The sequence below is a fragment of the Hypanus sabinus genome, chromosome 10, assembly GCF_030144855.1.
Source record: "Hypanus sabinus isolate sHypSab1 chromosome 10, sHypSab1.hap1, whole genome shotgun sequence".
Classification (NCBI taxonomy): domain Eukaryota; kingdom Metazoa; phylum Chordata; class Chondrichthyes; order Myliobatiformes; family Dasyatidae; genus Hypanus; species Hypanus sabinus.
The window spans coordinates 125,590,289-125,617,043 of record NC_082715.1 but is presented as its reverse complement, the minus strand read 5'-3'; the positions used below and the strand labels follow the sequence as shown (position 1 = coordinate 125,617,043).

The window sequence follows — 26,755 nt, the reverse complement described above, 5'->3', positions numbered from 1 at the left end:
AGGTGAGCAGCAGAAACTGAGGGAAGGATAAATGTTTGGGAAGGATCAAAAACAAAGTAGATTTGATGTAGGATTGGTATAAATGGGTGCTTGATGGTGGGTGTTGATTCAGTGGGCTGAAGGGCCTGTTCCTGTGCGGTATCTCACTATGAAACCAGAGCACGTACAGGAAGCCCATAGTCACACAGGAGAATGCGCAAATTCCACACAGACAGCACCGTAGGAAGAGATTAACCATGGATTGCTGAAACTCTATGGCAGCAGCTTTTCTAGTTGCACCACACTGGAATGTTGAAATGGATCTTTGGTTTCCATGTGAATTACAATGCAAGTTATAAACTTCATTGTTATTTCATCATCTATAGCAGCTTCAATGGCGTCAACTCTTTGCAAGCTGCTCTCGGCAAATCTACTGATAAACATTAATAGTTTTTTTTAAACTACAGCGCAGAAACAGGCCACTCGGCCCATCTAGTGTATGCCAAATCATTTAAACTGCCTAGTCCATAACTTCCATTGTAAATATTCTCTTTTAAATCTAGATTCTGAGTCTCTAAGAATTGTTAATAATATTATTTTTGAAGTATTTTCTCTGTAACACTTTATTCTGCATTTTGTTAATTGCTTTCCCCTCTCTGCGTGTAACATTAATCCATGATTTATCAATTTAAACTGTGCAAGTTAACACCAGTATTACCTCCCACTCCACCTTGTCAAATAGACTCAAGTGTGATATCATCTGAGTGTGCTTAATATTCAGTCTGCAAAATCAAAGATAGAGAAATATTGTGAAAGTAATCACCACTTATCAGTTCTTACTTTCAGATGCTGATCAAGCTAAATTCCTTTCCAAAGGTAGCACAGAGACTACTGGTGAAAATTTAAATTTAAAGAATTAATTCCATAGATGATTATTTAAGGTGTGAAACAATATATTAAGTTCCTGCGTACATAGATCAAAGTAAAAAAATTCTCAGCAGAAAAGAATACTTTTGTCTTCAAAGGTCCTGTTACATTTTCAAAAGTACTGAAGAGCATTCTACATTATGTTTCAAAATTGCCATCAGGTGGGGGAACCACAGGCATTGATGCAAACTTATGTGCTGCTCAGTCTATTGGTGACGCAACGTATAGTGCATGACAATATAAGAATGTTTTCCAAAAGCAGACCTCATATACAGATCTTTGATCATTTTCATTCACAATACCAAGCAAATCAATACATTTACTTACAGTACATCCATGTGTCCGTTAAACATTGTATTTGTGAAACGTTTGAGAAGCTGTTACTCTGGCCCATTTCTTTAGTGTCCAGTGCCAGCAAGAATACAGAATGTTTATTGCCTTTGCAAAGATGACTCTGAGCTTCATTGCATTACTCAGCACGTAACCCTGTGCTTGGATTTTTTTTTCTAATTGGCATTAGTCACTTGTTGACATCTTCACTTGCAGACCAACCGTTTCAGACAGATCAAAGTGCATCTTTCGCCGAGATTACAATCCTCCAGCAGCAGTGTATGTCCTCGGGAACCACCCAGAGTCTCGTGTTACACAGCTGCTCTTAAATACCACTGCACCTCTTTCCAGACCACCGTGGCAAACACACGGCCCACAAGGAGGGGGTGACCATTTCATCCGCACCACAGCCACCCGGAAGGCAGTGTGTGGTGGGACTAAGACTAGACTCTGGCTCCTCAAGAAAGATCCGACAGAGAGGGCCATTCTGGCCGCCACTCAAGTGAGGTCAGGGTGCTTATTTTAGAATATTCCAGATGATGCCAAATGACTGATGGAACTATCCCACAAGAGCTAACAAGGCCTCCAGGACATTTGGTGCAAACCTGCCCTACCGACTTGTGCTCAAAAGTGTTTCACCACAGGAAGTTCTTAAAGTAAGTGGATAGCTGGTACAGCATCATCCAATATAAGGATATTGTCAATACTTTAGGCTTACTCAAAATACGTTCATTGTAAGCACTATCCAATCTGCAGTGGGTTGATCTGTGAGTGCTAAAATCATTTTTAAAAAAGCATGAACAGCTTACATTAAGTTCCTAACAAATTTAAATGATGTGGGTCAGACAGTATTGTCTGTCACAATTTTCTGTAGGTAGCAGATAACCTTTTCTCTTCTTTTAGCCACCCACACAAGTAAAAAAAAGCTTTAAAAATGTGCATTTGCATGCAACAGTAGTTCTGCTTTTCTTTCAAATTTAGTATAAACATAAATGTTTGCATACAATAAAATGTCAGATACTTAGATTTCAGAATTTTAGATTTTGTGTAATAGTGCTTGGATTAAAAATTAAAGTTTTCCATGGGACTAATCAATTGCAGCTAAATAGGGCAATGCACATGTTCAAGACCTGGGTGTAAATCTGCTTCAGCCTGCTAATTCAATGTTGGGTGTAACTTCAGTGAAGCTCAGCAACAAGTTTTTGATTGCTGTGTATTTTTTTATATCCCAAACTGCTTAACTTTATTCCACAAGACACTGGCAAAGTTCCTGCATCCAATCGTTGTCGTTAGACAATTCAACAAAATAGGAAATCCATTCCAGCAGAAACACTCCTGAGCATTGACATCCTGAAGAATCTCAACTGTGCTTTTAACTTTCCGTCCTAACTAGAACAAAAAAATCAATAACCTACTTTTTGATATTGCTTCATGATAACTGACATGCCAGAACACTTCACAGCTATTCAAGTGTTCTTAAGTGTAGCAACTGTTGCAATGTAGGAAAATATGGCAGCGACTTATGTACACAGCAAAGTCCCACAGAGAACAGTGAGATAAATATCTACTGGCATTTTGCAGTGACATTGGTAAACAAGCTCTTCACTGAACAGAGACTTACTTGCTTCTTTCCTGTCCACCTGAAAGGGTAGATGGGGCCATTTCGGTACAGTGCTGAGAGTGTGCTGCACAGCTGGGACTCCCTCTTTCCAAGGTGCCCTCCCCACCCTCTGAAAGTTAAGTTTATTGTCATTTTACTATATACATATACTGTGGCATGCAAAAGTTTGGGCACCCCAGTCAAAATTTCTGTTACTGTGAATAACTAAGTGAGTAGAACATGAGCTGACCTCCAAAAGTCATGAAGTTAAAGAGGAACATTCTTTTCAACATTTTAAGATAAGTGTGTTATTTTTGTTTTGTACAATATTAGAGTGGAAAAAAGGAAAGGAGCATCATGCAAAAGTTTGGGCACCCCAAGAGATTTGAGCTCTCAGATAACCTTTACCAAGGTCTCAGACCTTAATTAGCTTTTTAGGGCTATGGCTTGTTCACAGTCATTGTTAGGAAAGGCCAGGTGATGCAAATTTCAAAGCTTTATAAATACCCTGACTCCTCAAACCTTGTCCCAACAATCAACAGCCATGGGCTCCTCTAAGCAGCTGCCTAGCACTCTGAAAATTAAAATAAATGATGCCCACAAAGCAGGAGAAGGCTATAAGAAGATAGCAAAGCATTTTCAGGTAGCCATTTCCTCAATTCGTAATGTAACCTAAGAAATGGCAGTTAGCAGGAATGGTGGAAGTCAAGTTGGGGTCTGAAAGATTAAGAAAACTTTCCGAGAGAACTGTTCGCAAAATTGATGGAAAGGCTGCAAAACACCCTCAGGAAGATTCAGCAGACTCTGGAGTGGTGATGCACTGTTCTACTGTGCAGCGACATCTGCACAAATATGACCTTCAGGGAGAGTAATCAGAAGAAAGCCTTCCCTGCGTCCTCACCACAAAATTCAGCGTCAGAAGTTTGCAAAAGAACATTTAAACAAGCCTGAAGCATTTTGAAAACAAGTCCTGTGGACTGATGAAGTTAAAATTGAACTTTGTGGCTGCAATGAGCAAAGGTATGTTTGGAGATAAAAGGGTACAGAATTTCATGAAAAGAACACCTCTCCGACTGTTAAACATGGGGATGGATCAATCATGCTTTGGGCTTGTGTTGCAGCCAGTGGCACGGGGAACATTTCACTGGTAGAGGGAGGAATGAATTCAATTAAATACCAGCAAATTCTGGAAGCAAACATCACACCCTCTGTAAAAAAGCTGAAGATGAAAAGAGGATGGCTTCTACAACAGGATAATGATCCTAAACACACCTCAAAATCCACAGATGACTATCGCAAGAAGGTTTTGTCATGGCCCTCACAGTCCCCCGAACTAAACATCATTGAAAATCTGTGGATAGACCTCAAAAGAGCAGTGCATGCAAGACGATCCAAGAATCTCATAGAACTTGAAGCCTTTTGCAAGGAAGAATGGGCGAAAATCCCCCAAACAAGAATTGAGAGACTCTTAGCTGGCTACAAAATGTGTTTACAAGCTGTGATACTTGCCAAAGGGGGTGTTACTAAGTACTGACCATGCAGGGTGCCCAAACTTTTGCTTTGGGCCCTTTTCCTTTTTTTGTTATTTTGAAACTGTAAAAGATGGAAATAAAAAAATAATCTTGCTTAAAATATTAAAGAACTGAGTCATTATTAACTTTATGCCTTTTGGAAATCAGGTCATCTTTTACTCGCTTATTCACAGTAACAGAAATTTTGACCGGGGTGCCCAAACTTCTGCATGCCACTATACATATATAATGCATTTAACCATATGATGTATATAGAAATGAGACATTTCTTCAACCAGGGTGTAAGGCACAGTAGTACACATAACACACGATAACTTAGAAAGGTAAGGATAAAATCTACAGACGATTTGCACATAAATAACAAACTAAAGTGCATTAATATTAAATATTGTAAGGTACGGTACATATTAACCAGTGATATTTCGAATGCGATGTGGTAGGGAGTTCAGAAGCCTAATGGCCTGGGGGAAGAAATTGTTTCTCATCCTGACTGTTTTTGCTTTTATACAACGTAGTCTCTTGCCTAATGGTAGAAAGTCAACGAAGAGGCTGGATGGATGGTTGGGATCCTTAATAATTCTAAGGACCCTCCTGAAAAATGTCTCTAATGGATGATAGGGATAGTAGATAACATACAAAAAATACAAGGAGAAGAATAACTCCCAAAGAACTGAGGTGAGGTGGAGTGGAAATAGAGAAGATTGGAAATAAAAAGGATCACATTTCTTTATGCTGTGTGGAAGTTTAGGCAGATAATTGAAAGTGTTGGAGAGAGCGGCTTGAGTGAAGTTTACAGCTATACCAGGCTGCAAACACTCTCAATTACAGGATCTCAGAGGGAAAAAGAACGAAGAGAAAAAAAATCCCAAAGATATGAAACTCTTTCATCTTTTTTTTGCTTGGTTGCAGTGACATTAGACCAGTTCTGGAAAGCAGTGGAAGAATGTCCAGTTGCTGAAGACCAGGCTTTACTGAAGAAGGTGAGATTATAAATTGAAGTCTTTCCCCACCCCTTCCCCCTCCAGTGGTACATTGGATGCATCATGCTTATCGCTGCCATCCATTACTCATCTTTTCAGCTGCTAATAACCGAGCAGGGAGGGACACAAATATCATCACTGAGTAGGTGGGCTGCATAATATCAACCACCCTTGGCTAAGAGCTGGAACCTATTTGCAAGGCTGACAGGAAAGTGGGTGTTGAGTGTTAGTTGGAATTTATTTCAGTTTTAAATAGAATTCAATTAGCTCAACTCAACCCTATCTATCAACAGCACTTATTTAAGCAAACTTATCTGAGTTGGTTTGCTGAGGGGATGCCTAATTACTGAGCAAACCTGGCTTATCAGGGTTGAAGCACAAGAGAAGTTAAAGCTGCACTTGTTTCATGCCAGAATTTGTTGGTCGAGACAAAATAAACTGTGCTTGCTCAGCAGTGCAAAGTATTCTCTCTTCAGGCCCCTCTCCCCTCACCCCGAGCCTCCAGCTCCCCACCTGGGTCCCGTAGAGGTTTGACAGAACATAGATGGGTACCATTAAACAGTGGTCGCCATCACTGACAGTCCCCATCTGCAATGGACGACATGAGATGGGTGGCGTGATGAAATGAGACATGGGGCCGGAGAGGGGTTATAAAGAGAAACTGGACAGGCTGAGGTCCTTTTCCTGTGCGTAAGAGGCTGAGTCGGGACCTTACAGAAGTTTATAATATGATGAGGCATGTAGATTAGGTGGATGGTCACAGTCTTTTTTCCCAGGGTAGGGCAATCTAAGACTAGAGGACATGGATTTTAAAGTGAGAGGAGGACGATTTAAAGAGAGGACTCTTTCAGTTTGAGATGATGCTACTGAATCCATGTGACAGCTCACTGGTAGTTCGAAAGGCAAGAAATGTGACTAAAAACATTGATAGCACCTTTTCTGAAGTAAATTGAGGTGAACTATCACAGCAAACAACGAAGGAGTGAGCGAAGGTGAAGCGAATTCAGGGGATGAGCCACGCTGGTGCATTGCAAAATCGACGCAGGTGGAGTTGGAGTGAGTGATTCAGAGAGGAGGAGTCGTGGCAGAGGAGTTTCGATGCCCGTCCAGCAACTAACCCAGGCGCAAGGTTGGATCGCTCTGGGCTGATTTGGAGAGGTTGAGAACAGCGTCGGCCCGGGCAACGAGGTTTAGGCCCAGAGCAGGTTGCTGAGTGGCGTGGTCTAGGCCGGGAGTAGTCCTAACACACAGTGCGATCCACTCTTTGGACAAGTTAAACACTGGGCCAAGTAGTCTGGAAAGGCACGGTGTCGAGATCGGAGGTGAGGATTGTGCTGATTTTGCTCACTCTCCTGCAATGTTTACTCCTCGCTCTGCCATGCCGAGGCTGGAAGACTGTTCCAGCTGCCGCGATTCGTGTCTGTGAGCTTTGCGGCAACTTACCCCACGAATATGATGAACTGAGACCAAAGCTTGGGCCTGCTCCATGGATTCCGATCTAAGGACTCCATTTGGTTCGGAATGTTGTTGCTTGCTTCTATTGTTTCGGCATGATATGTGTTTTTTCTCCTCTCTTTCTCTGCGCATTGAGTTTTGGTTTTTATTTTTTTTAATTGACTTCTTTTGGGTTTCTTGCTTTATGGTTGCCCGTAAGCAGACAAATCTCAAGGTTGTATAATTTATACATTCTTTGATAATAAATGCACTTTGTTGAGGGTCAAGATTCCCACACAGAGCATGGTGGGTATCTGGAACAAACTGCCAGAGGAAGTGATAGAGTCAGGTACAATGTAGTATTTAATAGACACTTACTTGGAAAGTACAAGGACAGAATAGGTTAAGAGGGATATGGGCTAAAAGCAGGCAAGCAGGATTAGTTTGGTTGGCATGGATGTGTTTGAGCCAAAATTCCTGTTTCCATGCAGCAGAATTTGATGACTCCATGTCCATCTGCATTTTCTCCTCATGATCTTGACTTGGTGATGTTCCTTCAATCTCAGCAACACAGAAGAACTTCTACCAAAAGGTGACTCAGTACCAGTTTGAGAATTAAATGGTAGCCTTGCCTTTAATGGCCAGAATAAAATATGTGTATTTCCCCCCATCAGATACTGGAACATTGGTGCACTATGTGCTAAAGGCAAGTACCACCTAATTGCTTCACAGAAGCTGGTGGTGTTGGAGGACTTCAATGCAACACATACAAATAATTCACCCAACATTAACCCCCTGAGGGTTCAGTTCTGCCACTGTGTGTAAGGAGCTTGTACATTCTCCCCATGACAGTGTAGGTTTCCTCCCATATTCCAAAGATGTGCAAGTTGGTTGGTTAATTGGTCACATGGGTGTAATTTGGCAGCATGGGCTCATGGGCTGGAAGAGATGCAGTGCTTATTCTTTAAATAAAAGATGCAAAGTAGGATGCTTGATTTCAATGAGTGGATTTCACTATTGCCATGAACATTGTTGATTGTGGGAAAAGAGGAAAGGAAGAAAAATGACATCAGATTCACATTTATTGCAGAGTTTTGTGCTGTTACCACATTTGCTGTCTGTTCTGCAGGCTAATATCTGCAGGCTGCATTATAAGTGTTTGGCTTTCCTGCACGGTCACTATTGAGAAAGTGGGCAGATTTTGGAATAGAATGAGTGAACTTGAAACCCTAATTTGCCTTTGGTGTTAAAATTTGTGTTGGTCAATTTCAAATTCTCTTGAATGGTTAGCTTCTTGTCAGCACAATGAAAGCTGGTTAAGATTTCCATTTAAAACTTTAGTTTTATGGAAGAACTGTGAATGCAGGCAAACAGAATTGTACCACAGAGAATTTGTTTCACTAATACTGTAAATTTAGTCATTTAGATTATTAAATGTGGGTGGCAAGGTGGAGATACAAATCTAACAAAAGAGGTGTAAGGCACGCCTTCCTTCCACTAGCCTGCAGGTCACCCTTGGGCAAGGTTTAGCAGCCGTTTAGCCCCATGCTTAGGGTCACAGGAAGCCATGGGAGCAGGTGGTGGATGGTCGTATGAGCAGCTGGTACATGTCACAAGTCCTGGTTATACAACCACTGATACCCGGTAGACAATCTCTGAAGAGTATTGATAATGGTTGGGATCATCTGTCTCGTAAGACACAGCCTAGAAGAAGCCAATGGCAAACTATTTTTGTAAAAAAAATTGTCAAAAGACCATGATATACACCATGGCATATAACGATGACAAATTTAGATAAACTGATAGTTGGGAATTTGGCAAATGTTGGAAAATAGGACTTTTAAAAGTAGTGAGGTCACAAGATTGGACAGACTGTTTGTCCTGACCAGTACCAGGCAAGAATTGATAAGGGCCCGATTTCTGAATCTCCTGATCCCCGTAGTGTTTAAAAGATGTTTTAGTTTCAACCTTGAAAAGTCCCAACAGCTGAAAGCGGCAATCCCTGGAAAAGAAAAATTACAATCCCTTGACTGAAGAAATATCTCCCTTCTGAGCCCTAACTGGCTGACCTCATATCCTCCTGATTCCATCCAGTAAGGCAACCTCAAAGTCAGTTGCTCAATGCATCATACATTTCCAAGAGCAATCCTTCATCTTATCACATGGTAGAAGGGGCCTCAGCTGGTAAAAAGATTTTTCAATCAAATTAATGTTTCTTTTGCCCTGTTGCATTACATATCACACTTACATTACAAGAAGGTTGGAATAAGACTAAGTGCTGGGAATTGCTTCGCAGTTTAGTATCTGTGGTGGGAGGGAAGCAAAGTTAAATTGTTCAGGTTAATGGCCTTTTGTTGTTGCTCATGATAAAGGTCATTGGACCAGAAATATTAACTGTTTATCTGCCCACAGATGCAGCTGACCTTCATACTTGTGCACCCAGTTTTCGATTTATACTTGCACTTTGCTTTTGTATTGCTTAGAAGGACAGATAAGCACAATGTACACTATTTCCTTTCTCTTTTGAGGCAGTCCCTTGGGATCAAAGTAGCACACACAAAATGCTGGAGGCCCTCAGCAAGCCAGGCAGCATCTATGGAAAAGAGTGAACTGTCCTGTGTGGGTGCCACACAGCTGTGCTGAGGATATACTTCCCTTGTAACAAGCACAAGCTGGAGGCAAATATGATGAGGCATTGAAGAGGCTCCTGGACGGGCACGGGAACGTGCATGAAATGAAAGGACATGGATTATCTAGAGAGATGAGATTGGATTAGTCAGCACCCAGCAAGCTATATCTTGATGTTTACCCATGCACACTTTCCTGTGTTTTAGAGTGGTGCCTGCTCACTAAGACTTGCGAGGGGCACCAGTCGAAGTCGAGTTTACTGTCAAATGCACAGGTGCAATGAAACGCTTAGCGTTGTAGGCACAGAGCATCAGAAAAGCAGCGTTTGTATGAAAAACTAAAACAAGCAATATATTACACAAAATCTTCACAAGAACACAATCAGAACAAAAATAGTCCATTGTGGTGGTTATAGTAGGAGTTTATAGTGTAGCTATACTGTGTTAGTGACAAGGGTTGTGCAGGTTGGTTCAAGAATTGTCTGGTTGAAGGGAGGTTGAACCTGATGACGTGGGACTTCAGCATTCTGTACCTACTGCTCGATGGAAGCTGTGAGTAGGTGGTTTGGGCTGTGTGGTGGGGATTTTTGATGGTAGATGCTGCCTTCCTGAGGCAGAACCTCAAGTAGATACCTTCGAAGGTGGGAGGGATGTACCCGTGTTCTCAAAACCACTTGCTTCCAAAACTTGTCAGTGTCTGCTCTAAACTTGCTGAAATGTGAGATTCATCTTAAATCAAGGCAGAATGTGAACAGATTCAGCATCAGAGAGCTGTGATGATATATGGGGGTAGTCTCTGATACTGAGCTCCATCTGTGCTGGCATTGGTGAGGGTCCATGAGACATTCAAGTTCAGGTTTAGCTTCAAGTTTAGTTGTCATTCAACCATACATACGAATACAGCCAAACAAAACAGCGTTCCTCCAGGGCCAAGATGCAAAACAAGAAGTACCAATAGTCATGCAGCACGTAAAGTTACATAAACAAAATAAAGCACATAATGAAAAATATACAGTTGCAAAAAGAGTTAAACTGGAAATATAATCTGAATCCCTGAGTGTAATGGCCTGTAGACTGATGTCCTGGATGGATGTTATCCTGGAGCCATGTTCCTGCAAGAACAAGCCCGCAGCAGTTCCTCATCTTGTGCAAGTGCAGCCACAGACAAACGCAATCCATCTTGTCTTTCACCGCGTGAACACTGAAGGGCAGCACTGCTGGGGGTGGCCAGGCCCTCAACCCAGGACAGAGTCCACAGCACACAACCAGTTCCAGCATCTCCTTTCCCGGGTGGCCACAACAGGCGACCGCACGGCATGAGGGCCGTATCCATGCAACAACAGAGGCCACGCATCTCTCTCATTGTTGGTCTTGCAAATGAACCAGTGAATCAGACGTGCAGTATTCTACATTACCAATGTCCAACAGGATCTTGAAATCATAAAAAAGACATAAAGGTTGAATAATTACACCTTTGTTTGGACTCAGAGTAGATGCTGTGACAAGTGTGGCGCCATCTTACTGAATGAGACTAATCCCTGGAATGACTCAGTTAATTAATGTTCGAAGAGCATTTGACAGCTCCGGGCCTGTATTTGCTAGAGTTTAGAAGAATGAGGGGGATGTTACTGAAACCTAGCAAAAATTAAAAAGTCTAGGTAGAGCAGACGTAGAGACAATGTTTCCTAGAGTGGGGAAGTCTAGGACCAGAGGGCACAGCCTCAGAGTACTAGAACATCCCTTTAGAACGGAGATAAAGAAGGAATTTCTTTAGTCAGAGGTTTGTGAATCTATGGAATTCATTGCCATTGACAGCTGTGGTGGCTGTGTCATTGGGTATATTTAAAGCAGGGGCTGGTAGGTTCTTAATTAGTCAGGGTGTCAAAGGTTATGGGGAGAAGGCAGGAGAATGGGGTTGAGAGGGGTAAGAAGTCAGCCACAGTGATGGCAGAGCAGACTTGATGGGCCGAATGGCCTAATTCTGCTTATGGAAAAGGAAGGGGAGGAGAAAGGAAGGGAAAAGAAGGTGGCGAGAGTGATGCCAACCCTGAAGAAGTTTAAATCTTCCCTTCCACAGGAGTTCAGTGAATCCCTCTCTCACTGCTCCCTTTCCCTGATCTCTGCTGCCCTCTGACCCCCTCCCCCCACCTTCTCACTCTGACTCCCCCCCCCCCTTCCTTTCCAGTCTGGATGAAGGGTCTCAGCCCAAAATATCGGCTGTTTATTATTTTCTATAGATGCTGCCCAGCCTGCTGAGTTTCTCTCGCATTTTGTGTGTGTTGCTTTGGATTTCCTTTCCCGTCCTTAAATCAAGGATCACTTGCTTCTTCTCCAATTCTGTGAGGCCTAATCAGTCAACATAAAATTGGTAGTTGGTTTATGATTGTTGCATCTACTGAAGTACAGTGAGAAGTTTTTGTTTAGCATGCTATCTAAAAAGATACGCAAGTACAAAAGGAAAAAGGAATGCAGAACTTAAGTGTTGTGGTTCAGAGAACATACAGTGGAGGTAGGCAGATAGGGTATGAGGGTGATGACAATGTAAGTTGAGAGATCAAGAGTTTAGTGTATAAGAAGTCCATTCAAATGTCTGATTTTGCAGTGGGAAAGAGCCTGTCCTTCAGCCTGGTGATGCTGATCTCTGTCTTCTGTATCTTCCGCCCAACTAGTGGAGTGGGAGGAGTCTTTAATTATGTTGGCTGAATTCCCAAGTCAGCAGGAAGTGTTGTTTTGGGGGGGGGGGGACATTGCTGGTTTGCATTATGAACCGAGCTGTGTCCATAACTGTCTGCAGTTTCCTGTGGTCTCGGGTAGAGCTGTTGCCATACCGTATACCAATCATATTGTGAAAACCTGTGTAGGATGCTTTCTCTGGTGCATTTGTGAAAATTGGTATGAGTCATCAGGGACAAGCTGAATTTCCTTAGCCTACTGAGGAATTAGAAGTACTGATGTGCTTTTCCGGCTGCAGCATCCAAGTAGGTGGACCAGGATGATTAGTTGGTGATATTTACACTCGGGAGCTGAAATGGGGCTGAGGTGGCTCCTGGAGTGGGCAGGTGTGTAGTTTGCGTGCTGGTACTTTCCTTCCACTGTTCATGCTGGGCATCTGAGCGCCCGCATTGCATGACCTCCAGATACGTCAGTATCATCCCCGATCTCCTCCATTGGGTTTGTTGGAGGTGAGGTGAAAAAGACTGAAAATAACGTTGGGTTAATGACACAGATTTTCTCTGGGCTTCACTGAGATTGGTTCTGCTTTAGATCCATTGGTTAGTATCATGGCTTGCATGCCAACTCTGGTTAGACCTTCACCACCTTCCTCACAGTGCACCAGTCCCATCTCAATCTGCTTCCCTCTTTACCCCTAACCAATGTTTAGCATCTGTTGCTCTTTAACATAGTCAAGATATGTTTGTTTGTACACAACTGCTAAAATGTCAAAGTCAAATTCAACTCTGTTGTAAATGCAAATGTACGTGTATGCACAGGTGCTATGAAAAACTTGAAGCAGTGTCACATGCACACAGCATCATATAAGTCGCATTCGCAAAAATGAACATTAATTGTATGCATTTTTCATAATTTCATGCTGAGTAAAACAGAATCAGTTTTCCAATACTGGTAAGTTTAGCAAGTACAAATCATAGAAACAATCAGCACAAGAGGCGGCCATTTGTCCAATGTGTTTGTGCTGCCCTTGTGACGAACTATCCGATTAACCCATCGCTTTCCCCACCATTTTTCCACAGCCCCACAAGTATTTTCTTTTTCATACATGATTCACTTTTAAGAGTTCAATTTTAAATCTGTTTTCACCGTGAGATACTGCTTCAAGGATATAAGTGGTTAATTACCTAGACTTTTGTTGCCTTTCTCTTTTGACTGGTTTGCTTTTATGAGCTTTGCCTTTCAAAGGTTAAATTGCATAGAACTTGATACTGCCACTGACCACAAGCCTGACATCAAATAGTCTCTGAAGTGACTCATTCCTTGCTGCAACTCACTGTCAGATGCAGCTTGATGCTGCCAGAACAAGGTAACATCAATTTTATACACAGCTGTAGAAAGAGATGGCATAGGCAGCCGCAAGTTAAAAGACCATTCGATCTATGAGGAGATACAATAAAGTTCATCTTGGTGCAATGGTAACAAGGGATGTAATCTGCAACAGGGAACATTTAATAGGATAGAGAAATTAAATCTGAAACAGTGCTTCCAGATGTGGTAGAACCCAGAATAAGAACGTTCAGGGAAGTAACAATTCAGATAGCAGGAGGTACTCCCTTAAAGGATGACTGGTATTGAGAATATTATCGGAAATTTCAGAGCTTGAGGAGATTTGGTATGTCACTTAAAACACTCAAAAATTTCTACATTTGTACCGTGGAGAGTATTCTTTGTGGCTGCATCACCGTCTGGTATGGAGGTGGGGGTGGCTATTGCACAGGACCAAAGTAAGCTGCAGAGAGTGGTTAAATAAGTCTGATCCATCACGTATACTAGCCTTTGTAGTTTCCAAGACATCTTCAAGGAGTGGTGCCTCAAAAAGGCGATGTCCGTTATTAAGGACCCCCACCACCCAGGACATGCCTTCTTCTCACTATTAGCATCAGGAAGGAGGTACAGAAGCCTGAAGGCACAGACTCAGTGATTCAGGAGCAGCTTCTTCCCCTCTGCCACCTGATTTCTAAATGGACGTTCAACCCAAGAACACTATCTTACTAATTTCACATTTATATTTCTGCACTACTTATTTAGTTTAACTATTTGATATACAGTGTATATATACATATATACTTACTGTAATTCAGTTTTTTTCTATTTTATCATGTATTGCTTTGTACTGTTGCTGCAAAGTTAGCAAATTTCACAACATATGCCAGTGATACTAAACCTTATTCTGATTCTGATTCTGAGTAATAAAGTTTCACAAGAGTGTCAGTTTATCACCAGATCTTGAGATGGTAGGGAAACTGAGCTAAAGGTACTTGATTAAAGTAATAGATCTTTAAAAATGCCTTTGAATATAAAGTTGGTGACAAAATTGAAATACACTGATTTCTTGGACGATGGAGAATATTACAGGGCTAGGAAGGCGCGGTGACATGTTGAAATGTGAACTCAAGGATTAGACTCCGTAGAAGAAATAAGGAAGATTTGTCTGTCATGAGGTGAGGCTATCTAAGCAATCTATGATTACTAAAACACATTCGAAGTGGAGTTACTGTTCCAAAGTAGCAAACACAATTTGCATACAGCATGATACCTCAAACATGATTCAAATGAATCATGTCATCTGGTTTGTTGAGGGTTAGCAGTTGGTCTGGACATATTTGAAATAATGCCATGGTGCTTGTTCTGTTTGCCTGAAAAGGCACTCAGAGGACTAACTCCAACAAGGCAGTATTCCCTCAGAATTTTGGAAGGATAGGCAAAAGAAGGAGGCTGTTGATATCCAATGTGATTATTCAGCAATGAGGAACGATATTGGATTCATTATTCATACATACATAACTGTCCTTTATGGGTGGATTTGGAGAAAAACTCGGTGAAGGGGTATTCTTTGGCCTCTTTACTGGGTGCTCCTCTTCCTTTTTTGCTTTCTAAGAATGGTAGTCGAGACCTCAATCCTATTATTAAACATGCATTAAGAATTTGGTTTCAGTTTCGTAGATTTTTTGACTTTTATAACTTTGTTCTTTCTAGTAAAATCCATCTTAACTATTTTCTTAAAACATCAGTCATGGAGGAACTATCACAAACTCCCACATTCCCCTATGATCCTGAGGTCAACATGCGAGCAGCCTTCAGGAGGATGAGTCCATGAAAAGCATTCGGCCCAGACACACTACCTGACCAAGTACTAAAGACCTGTGCTGACAACTGGCTGGAGTGTTCAATATGACTTGCATCTACAGTGATGAAATGTGAGAGGATGGTAATGAACCATATCAACTCTTGCCTGGGAAGCGACTTGGATCTGGTCCAATTTGCCTACCAGACCAACAGGTCCACAGCAAATGTGATCTCATTGGCTCTTCACTCAACCCTGGAACATCCGGACAGTAAAGCTGCATACATCAGGATGTTCTTTATCGACTATAGCTCAGCATTCAATACCAACATCTCCTCAAAACTAATCAATAAGCTTCAATGCCTCCTTGTGCTATTGTCCTCAACTTCCTCACTTGCAGAACCAGTCAGTTCAGATTGGCAAAAATATCTTTTCCATGATATCTATCAGCACAGGTGCACCACAAGGCTGCATGCTTATCCCTCTGTTCTACTTACTTTACATGAAGACTATGTGTCTAAGCACAGCTTCAATGCCATATTCAAGTTTGCTGACAACACCATTGTCGTAGACTGAATTGAAGGTGGTGATGAATCAGTGTTTAGGGGGGGAGATTGAAAATCTGGCTGAGTGGTGCCACAACAATAATCTGTTACTCAATGTCAGCATGGGCCAAGGAGCTGATTATTGAATTCAGGAGGAAATCAGAGGTCTATGAGCCAGTCCTCATCAGAGAATCAGAGGTGTCAAGGGCCAGCAACTTTAAATTTGTCGATGTTATTATTCATCTGTGTTATTAATGCCCTTGAATAGAAAAATCTCCAAAAAAGTAGTGGATATGACCCATTCCATCACAAGTAAAGCCCTCCCTACCACTGACCACATCTCCATGAAGCATTGTCACAGGAAAGCAGCATCTATCATCAGGGACCCCCACCGCTTAGCACATGCTCTTGCTGCTGCCATCAGGAAGAAGCTACAGGAGCCTCAGGACCCACATCACCAGGTCCAGGAACAGTTAATCATCAGGCTCTTGAACCAAAGGGGACAACTTCACTCAACATCACTTGGTCAATCATTGAAAAGTTCCCACAACCTACGGACTCACCTTCAAGGACTCTTCATCTCATGTTCTCGATATTTGTTGCTTATTTATTTATCATTATTATTTCTTTTTGTATTTGCACAGTTTGTTGTATTTTGCACACTGATTGAACGTCCAAGTTGGTGCAGTCTTTCATCGATTCTATTGTGGGTATTACTCTATTATGGATTTATCGAGTATGCCTGCAAGAAAGTAAATCTGAGGATTGTATGTGGTGACATATATGTTCTTTGATAATAAATTTACTTTGAACTTTGAAATGATTAAGTGACAGGCAATAATAATAATGTGATGAAAAAGGAAATTACCTTTTGAATTATTTTTTCCTGAGATGTTCTGAAGTAACTCATTGGAAAGCCAAGTTCTGAAACTGCTGTCCACTCTAAAATTGCTCTCAATTTGGAATCAACACATTCAAGGCATAGGTCAAAGTTCAGCACAAGAAAAGTCCATAAGGCAGTTGATCATGCCAATTGCAATCCGTAATACATTTTCTGGAAAAAAACAAGATTTGATATGTTTACAGGTTGATAGAATGTGTTGTTTCATCACTGAACAAACTATAATTGAAACAGCCTCTCCATGTCCAATCCATCCAGGCCCTTCAATATATGATAGGTTTCAATTCCAACCACTGTTATCCTTCTAAGCTCCATTGAATACTGGCTCAGAGACATCAAATGTTCTTCATGTTGAGCTTTTCATTCTTATGTTAAAGTCAAAATATGTTTATTATCAAAGTATGTATGTGTCACCTTGAGATTCATTTTCTTGCAGGCATTTACAATTTCCTTGAAACTGAGTCTGTAGGTTCTCATATCAGTTGCGGTAAGTGAAGTTGGTCACACCAGTTCAGGAGTTTGATGTTTGTAGGGTAATAACAGTTCTTGAACCTGGTGTGGTGGGACCTAAGGCATCTGTGCCTCCCTGGTGATTGTAGTGAAAGGAGAGCATAGCCTGGATGGTGGGGTTCCTCGATGGTGGATGTTGTTTTTGTGTGGCAGCACTCTTTGTAAATTCGCGCAATGGTGTGGGGACAGTTTTGCCTGTGATGGACTAGGCTGTATCCAACACTTGCTGTAGACTTGAACGTTCCTGGGACCCCCAACCCCAAGACCCTGTCCAGATCCAGCACACCATTCCTTAGATTGGGCCCAAAATTACCAATAATATTCTAAATACAGTCTGACCAATGTCTCATAAAGCCTCAGCAGCCCATCCTTGGCGTACCAAATCTGTGCCAATTATTGAGTAGCTATTTACACTAATCCTTCACCAATCCCATTAATTCTCTCTACATTCCCATGAGCTTCCCCCTCCCCCCCCCCAATTCTACCCAGTTGCTTAAACTCTGGGCAAGTTTCAGTGTCCATTTAGCCTCCTAACTCATTCACCTTCAGGACGTGGGAGGAACCCAGAGCACCCAGAGGAAGCCTGCACGGTCACAGTGCAAGTTGTGAGGTCAGGATTGAACCCAGTTATCTGAAGCTGTGAAGCAGCAACTTTGCTGGTCGCACACTGTGCGGTCTGTTGTGTGCAATGGCAGTCGGATCCTGCGGTAGAGAAAAGGAGGGATTTGTATTTTGGAAAAGTGTTATTAAATGTGTCAGAACACTCTAAACCTGTGATCTGGTATGTACACCATCATCTGAGCTGAGTTCAGGGAAGTGTTGGAAAACCAAACTGGTTTATTAGAAACTACATTGAGAAAGTTACAGACCTTGTCTTTAATGTTAGAAGGAAAGAAATAACTACATTTGAAAGTATTTTTTGTGTCCTTTTCAGAACATCGCAGCCAATGGAGCACACTGAATTGTAGTCACATTTAAAGCCTAACAATCATAATGTTGTGGTGTAGCAAATCCAGTAAAGTCAGAAAGTCTGGTCTGGTTGGTTGGCATCCATCTGTCTCAAAGAACAATCGGTGGATGATTATCATCATCACAAGCCTGGGTGGAAGGTATGGAGATCCTGAGATGCCCAGTCATCAAGATTCCCCTCTTGGCCTCAGCAGAGTACTCCAAAGGAAAGCTTGTGAAGCAATAGGTTTGGCACCAGCTTGGCTGCAGGAGCTGACAGAAGGATGTTCAATGAGTCCAGCTGCTTTCGGGTCTGCACTCCAGACTTACTGTCTGGGTTTACTCCCACAGCCTGCATCTCTCCTGAGGCTGCCCACGAGGCAATGGGGCTACTTACCCATAGCTGGGGATCTGGTTCAGGAGCACCAGGGCGTGTCCACACACCGATGGGCCTGGGTGCTGTGTCTGCAAGGGCCAGACCTCCTCCCCGTCCTCTGTGGTTCAGCCTGAGTCTGAAAGGAGTTCAGTTTATGTGTGTCGCCAGTGAGGAGGCACTACATAAGGCTTGCTGTTGCTATGTACTAGCAGGGAGAAACTTGCACATACTTTTCACAACACTGCTAGTTAGAGGTGGAAGTTGAAAGTGAGAGCAACAAGCACTACCCACTACATTAGAAAGTAATAATGTGGTAAACTTGTATTCAAGTAGGTGGGGCCCAGACTGCCACCTTCTTTCTTGCCACTCGTTTTGTTCTCATTTTCCTGGCACAGCCTTGCCTTTTATTTGGCTGGTAGTGTGCGACTGGAGTTTTCAGTACTTCCTACCCAATGGTAGAAGTGAGAAGAGGGAATGGCCTGAATGGAGGGTGGTGGGGGGGGGATGTTCTTTGATGATCGATGCTGCTTTCTTGTGGCAGTGCTCAATGTAAATGTACTCAGTGCTGGAGAGGACATTGCCTGTAAAGGACTGGATTGTATCCACACTTTCTGTAGCCTTTTCTGTTCATGGGCATTGGTGCCTCCATACCAGTCAGGATACTCTACATTTTGCATCTTCAGAAGTTTATAAGTTTTTGGTGACATGCTGAATCCGCACAAACTTTTAAGAAAGTAGAGGTGCTGCCGTACCTTCTTTGTAATGGCACTTAAAAGCTGGTCCCAGGACAGATCCTCGGATACGTTAACACCAAGGAACTTAAAGCTACTGACCTTCTCTACCTCCAATACTCTATTGAGGATTCACTCAAGGACCTTGAGCTTCTTCCTACTATAGTCGATAATCAGCCCTTTGGTTTTGCTGACATTGAATGAGATGTTGTTTCTGTGGCACCGCTCAATCAGATTTTCATTCGCCTCCTATATGCCAATTCATCACCACCTTTGATTCACCCAACAACAATGGTGTTGTCAACAGATTAAATATGATATTGGACTGTCTTAGTGTAAGTATAAAATGAATAGAGCAGGGAGTTAAGCATGCAGCCCTGTTCTGCACTGTAATAATGGTGAGTTTGGAGAAGATGGTATTGCTAGTCCACACAAACTGGGGTCTACCAGTGATGAAATTGAAGATCCATTTCACAGGAAGGTACTGAGGACCAGGCCCTGGAGCTTACTGATGACTTGTGAGGGGATGATAGTATTGAATGCTGATCAGTAGTCAATGAAGAGCATCCTGATGTATGCATCTTCATTGTGGAAGTGTTTCAGAGCTGAGTAAGAGTCAATGAAATGGCCTTTGCTGTTGTTGGACTTGTGATGGTAAGCAAATTAGAAAGGAACCCGAATGTTCTATAAGGCAGAAGTTGATAAGCTTCATGACCAGCCTCTCAAAGCACTTCAACACAGTGGATGTAATATGATAATTGAAGCAGATTATCACGTACTTTGTGGCCATCAGTGCAGATGTGAACCTCAGACTACTGAAGGGAGATGTTGATCATGTCAGTACACAGTCAAGCCAGTGGATTAGCACGCCTTCAGCACTCAGTCAGGTATGCTGTCTAGGCCAGATGCCTTCTCTGGATTCACCCTCCTGAAGGATGCTGTCACATGTCCTCAAAGACTGAGATCACAGGTTCGTCGGGGGCTGTAGGGTTTGTGAAGGTGCCTCCATGCTCTGTCAGGCAAAGTGAGCATAAAAGGCATCGAACTCATCTGGGAAACCTCATTGCCATTTACTCTCGGTGGCCACTTTATTAGGTCTTTGTTCATTAATGCAAATATATAATTAGCCGATCATGTGGCAGCAGCTCAGTGCATAAAAGCATGCAGGTGTGGACAAAAGGTCCAGTTGTTGTTCAGGCCAAACGTCAGAATGGGGAAGAAATGTGATCTAAGTGACTTTGACCGTACACTGATTGTTGGTGCCAGATGGGGTGGTTGAGTATCTCAGATATTGCTGGTCTCCTGGGATTTTCATGCACAACAGTCTCTAGAGGTTACAGAGAATGGTGCGAAAAACAAACAAAAAAAATCCAGTAAGTGGCATTCCTGTGGGCAAAAATGCCTTGTTAATGAGAAAGGTCAGAGGGTAATGGCCACACTGGTTCAAGATGACAGGAAGGTGACAGTAAATGAAATAACCTCGTGTTACAACGGTGGTGTGCGGAAGAGCATCTCTGAATGCACAACATGTTGAGCCTTGCAGTAGATGGTCTACAGCAGCAGAAGAGCACAAACATACACTCAGGGGCCATTCTGTTAAGTACCTCCTGTGCCTAATAAAGTGGCCACTGCGTGTTTGTTGTTTGGATTTTCTTCGTAGGAGGTGATGACATTTAAGCCCTGCCACAAATGTGATTTGCTTAGTCTGGAATTGCCACTTTGCATGTGAGATGGCCTTCTGACAATCATTTCTGAACCTCTTCTACTTCCCTGGACAGCAAGTACTGAACACTACTGCTCTAGCTCTCAGCAGGTGGTTCATAAGACCAGACGACACTGGAGCAGAATTAGGCCATTCAGCCCATCAGGTCTGCCCCACTATTCATAGAACAGTACAGCACAGGGACAGGCCCTTTGGCCCACAATTCAATCATGACTCATTTACTTTCTCTTTCAAACCAATCTTCCTGCCTTCACCCTGTAGCCTTTGACATTATTTCTAATCAATCTCCACTTCAAGTATACTTGATGACTTACCTCCACATTTGTCTGTGGGAATGAATTCCATAGATTCATCACTCTCTGGCTAAAGAAATTCCTCCTCACCAACACCCTCTGACTGAAGAAATTCTTCTTCATCTCTGCTCTAAAGGGACGTCCTTCAATTCTGAGGCTGTGCCGTCTGGTCCTAGACTCTCTCATTATTGGAAACATCCTCTCCACATCCACTCTGTCAAGGCCTTTTAATGTTTGGTTGGTTTCAACGAGATCTCTCTCTTTCTTCTAACCTCCAGTGAGTACAGGCCCAGAGCCACATGAGACCCTGAGGCACATGAGCCTAGTTAATGCTGAGGCCACACAGCCCCACTCATCACCCAACTTTGCCATTGGTTTCACCAATGAAACAGTGAATGCAGTCTTCTACACTACCAACGTCCAACAGTGTTTTGTTATACAATAAGAACGACTAAGCCAATCAATTCCACCATTTTGCTGGATTGCGCACTGCCTCTGATGCCCTGGATACTTGAAGCAGGCTGCATCATGGTACGTGACAAGTCCAGCTCCACTACTATCAAGCAACACGCTAGTGGGGTAAACCTACAGTACTTGATAACCAGCAGTGCCTGGCAATTGTGAAAAAGATGTAAAGGACAAACAATTACACCTTTGTTTGTGTCTGAGTGCACTGCCAACTCACTAGAATGCTAACCTTTTAATTTTTGTCAACCTCCTTGGGACCCTTTCTAATCCAGGTCATGTCGGGAAGACTCTTGTACTTTCCTTAAAATAAGTCCTAAACGCTACTGATCTAGATCTCAGCAGATGGTGAATCTCTTGGTTCATAGGACCATATGTGGCATATTCACTCAGGTCCCCTTATGAGTCCTTTAACAAGGCCCAGTCCACCAACTCAAAGCAGCCCTGTAGCCATTCCTGTCATTGCTCTTTGTTGCTCTTACCCCTGATGACTTGCTCTTTTGTCTCTGTGCATGTAGGAGGAGGACAGCCAGATGGTCAGATTTCATAAAGTGCAGTTCAGGGACAAAGTGGTAAGCATTGTTAATGGGAATGTAGCACTGGTTGATTGCGTTGAGTACTGTGGCACTGCAGGTATTGTGCTGGTGGTAGTTGAGCAGAGATTTCTTCAAGCTAGCCTGATTGAAGTCCCCAGCAAGGATGTGAATAGTTTACGGGTAGGCCATTTCTTGTTTGTTAATCATGGCACCCAATACATTGAGTGCCAGCTTGGTGGTATGTAAGCAGCAATCAGGGTGAAGGCAGAGAATTCTCTTGGTAAATAGAATGGTCAGCACTTGATCATTGGATTATTCTAGGTGGGGAGAGCAAGAGTGAGACAAGACTGTGATGTCCAAACACCTTGATGAGTTCATCATGAAGAAGACGCTGTTGTCTCTGCCTCCTCCTGAGCCATTGTTTGAACCATCTGCTGGATTGAGAACCTCAGGCTGGACTGCGATGTCCAGAGACTTAAAACCATGATAAACTTTTTACTTTACACAAATTTACTATTTTTGTAGTAGGTTTCAAAAGATAGCCACTCTTCGAATGGCAATATTTCTTTAGTCCTGTGGTTATTACATTTGCCTGAGATGCTGAAGTTCCCTGGTTCAAAACCAACCAGAAAGATTCGATATCCTTTGAGGGCAGCACAGTAATGCAACCGTTGGTGTAACATCTTACATTGCCAGCAATCGAAGATGGGGATTTCCATTCTCGCTGCTGTACACTCTCCCCATGATCACGTGGGTTTCTCCGGGCTCTCCCGCAATCCAGAGATGTACCGGTCAGGATTAGCAAGTTGTGGTGATGCTACGTTAGCAGCAGGAACTTGGCAACGCTTGCACGTTGCCCCGACCCCCAGTACATCCCTGGACTCCATCAGTCATTGGTGCAAATTGCGCATTTTACTGTATGTTTCGATTTGTTCATATACATGTGACAAACAAAGCTAATCTCTAAATTCCTAAGTAACCAAATCGTGAAAATTTGCTGCACCTTTTCAGAAAACGATTATTAGCATGTAGTTATCAGTCATGAGCAAGAACTGCGATAATTTACTTCTTTTTCGCTAGTGTTCTTACTCACACTGGCCTGTAATCGTGCCATTGATGTATTTCAGTTACATATTAATGTTACCAGCTGAGCCAGCGTTGGGAGGCTGGGTGGAGTTGGGAGGCTAGTTGAACTCTTGAAACTTATTCACAACAGAAGTCTGACCATAAAAACTTAGATTGTTGCAACAAGGCACAAAGAGAACAAAAGAGCTGATCATTAACTTGAGAAAGCAGGGACAGTGTCCCCACACCCATTTGCTGTGCATCAACGGTGCTGAAGACGAGAAGGTTGAAAGCTTCAAGTTCCTAGGTGTGGACATCAGAAATGGCCTGCCCTGGTCTGAGCACATAGATGTCATGGACAAGAAAGCTCTTCAGTGCCTCTAGTTCCTCAGGAGGCTAAAGAAAATTGACCTGCTGTCATCAAGCCTCACCAGTTTTTATTAAAGCACCACAGAAAGCATCCTGTCCAGATACATTATAACTTAGTATGGCAGCTGCTTTGTCCATGACGGCAAGAATCTGCAGAGAGCTGTGGACAGAACATCATGGAAACCACACGTTCCTCTCAGTGCCTTAATAAAGCACCCAACATAATCAAAGACCCCACCCACCCCCAGACATTCTCTCTTCTCCCTCCTCCCATCACCCAGAAGATACAAAAGCCTGAAAGTATATGCCACCAGGCTCAAGGAGAGCTTTTATCCCACTGTAGTAAGACTATTGAATGGTCCTCTGGTACACTTGCTTGCTTATTTTAATTATTTATTTATCTGTCTATCTATTTATTTATTGAGTGAGTTACATCGTGGATTAGGTCCTTCTAGCCCTGTGAGCCCAGCAACTCCCAACTTAACCCTAGGCTAATCAAGGGACAATTTACAATGACCAATTAACCTACCAACCAGTAGCCTTTGGACTATGGGAGGAAACCCAAGCGGTCATGGGGAGAACATACAAACAGCGGCAGGAGTTGAACCAGAGTTGCTTATTCTGTAAATCTTTGGGCTAACCACTCTTGATCTCACAATGTCCCTTGTTATGGCCTTGCGCCTTATTCTGTGCCTGCCCTGCATTTTCCATGCAACTGTAACACTTTGACCTACAGTCTGTTACTTTTTTTCTCTTGCACTACCACAGTGTAATGAAATGATCTGTATGTACATCATGAAAACCAGTTCTTTACTGTACCTCGGTACACGTGACAGTGATAAACCTGTTTGCCAACCTGAAGAATGAGACTATGTCCAATGGAAATCTGCAACTACACACAAAGGAACTGGAAGAACTCAGCGGGACCTATTGACTACGGAGCAAAATGGATAATTGAACCGAAATGTCAGCTACCCATTTTCGTCCGGAGATTCTGCCTGAACTGCTAAGTTCCTCCAGCTCCTTTTTGTGTTGTACCATGCTGAAGAACCTGTGAAGATGTCCTGATCCGGTTGTTTTGAATCAGCCCTGATGCAGAATCTCAAACCAAAACACGGACTCCACCTTCGCCCCATAGATTCTGCTTGACCTTCTGAGTTCTTCGAACTGTTTGTTCTTTTTTCTAAAACAACTGAGGTATTGCGCTGGAAGAACTGCTATTTTATAGATAAGGTATTAAACTGAGTAAACCTCCTTTGATATACAGGATCCCTCATCCTGTAAGGAGCAACAGAGAGGTTCTCAGTGTAATCATGTAACAATCAACATAACTAAAAATTGCGTAGAGTAGAGAAACTGTGTACTGGAACTGAGATGTAATTTTTGGAAATCTAAACAAAAAGAGAAAGCATTGGACCTCCTCTGAGCAAATTGATAACCACAATTCCCACATGACAACGGTGTTACTCTACAAAGATACTTGTTGGCTTTAAACTGTTTTATAAAACATGTAACATAAACCAGAAAAGCCCAAATGTGGGACAAGTAAGCTCATCAAATAACATGAAAAAGCCTAAGGTGTACTGAAATGCTTTCAAATTAACATGACTTTTGAAAGAATATGCATGTTTGACATTGCAGAACGACATAATTTGTTTGCCGTATTGCCTATTGTGGCACTACAGTAACTACAGTAGACTGTAATACAGGATTAGCTTCAAAACAGTACCAATTAAACACAGAGAACAAAATATTGATTGGGTTCCTGTGTCTTCATATTAGTCAGAGTTTGACCAAAGTGGTGCAGCAAATGATGTGGGTTCGAGATTCAGTTCGTCTCACAAAATGACAAAGCATTTTGCTATTTAATGCTCTTCTTTGTGTTTGGATTATTTACCAAAAAGAGCATTACCTCAAAGCCATAAAAGACTGTTTCCAAGAGACAGATTTGTATTTATTTATTTGTTCTCTTTCAGTTTTGCCTTTTACATGGAACTAGTCTCCTTTACCAGGAACGAGCCTGGTATCTGGAACACAGATACCTGACGCCAGCAACTAGTGTGCAGATAAGGAACCAGGTGAGCCTAATTCTGGTGGGGGGGGGGCGGTGGATTGTGGGGGGTTGGGGAGTGCCATTCACAGCAGATAGCCCAGCAACGCTCTTGCAAAACATTTGAAATGCGCAGAAAAATGAAGAAAGAAACCTGAGTCAGTCCAGAAATTGGCTGGTTAGACTACTCTATTAACTCTGCAATAATCTATGTATGTTTCCTGTTAAGTCTTCTAGACACCCTAAACACCTTCATAAATAGGAAGGCCTTTATATCGAACAGACTTGATTACTGCAATGCACTTTTTACTGGCCTTCCAAAGCAATCTATTGACAAACTTCAACTCATTCAGAACAGCGCTGCTAGACTTCTAACCAAAACCAGGATGAGGGAGCCTATCACTCCTGTAGGAGATACTCTGCATTGGCTTCCTGTATATTTTAGAATTGTTTTTAACATTCTCTTACTTGTTTTTAAAACTCCTAATGGTCTGGGACAGGAGTACACCACAGAATCATTTTATCTTACAGTCCTGCTCAAGCTCTCAGATTTTCTTCTGCCAGTCTCTTAACTTAAGCAACCTCCTTTGAAAGATAATTGTCAGGTTAGTTTTCTTGAACTATGCTCCTAAATTGTGGAACTCAATACCTAAAACTATAAGACACAGCTGACACCTTTAAACACCAGCTCAAAACCTATTTATTTAACCTTACTTTTAACTAACATCTTTTTTTGTGTCAATTTTTATGTTTACTTTTTTATTTTTATATTTGTATTTTTATCCCATTGTAAAACATTTTGAAATACATCATCTGTATGAAAAATGCTCCATTACTAAAGTTATTATTATTACTGTGAAACCACACTAATGACATTTGCAATACAATGAGCTACTGGATTTTAGGGGGGGGGAGTGTGGTTGTGAGGGAAAAAGAGGAGGTCTTCTACAGTAAATCAAATTTTTAGTTAAAGCAGTTAGAAAGAGTCTCTAATTCTTAAAGGAAAGTCTAGACCTCAGCTGTCTGGCCCCATATCT

At 42.3% G+C, this 26,755-nt stretch overlaps 1 protein-coding gene across 7 annotated transcripts in view; it reads left to right on the top strand.

Annotated features, from left to right (window-relative positions):
* acoxl (acyl-CoA oxidase-like) overlaps positions 1-26,755 on the top strand; it is a 358,948-nt gene that overhangs the window by 305,051 nt on the left and 27,142 nt on the right. For 4 of the 7 annotated variants that reach the window (XM_059982889.1, XM_059982887.1, XM_059982891.1 and 1 more), the window contains 2 exons: positions 5,278-5,348; positions 25,645-25,746. In XM_059982889.1, the coding sequence (XP_059838872.1) occupies positions 5,278-5,348; positions 25,645-25,746 (173 nt within the window). The other 3 variants (XM_059982890.1, XM_059982892.1, XM_059982893.1) reach the window with 3 other exon arrangements.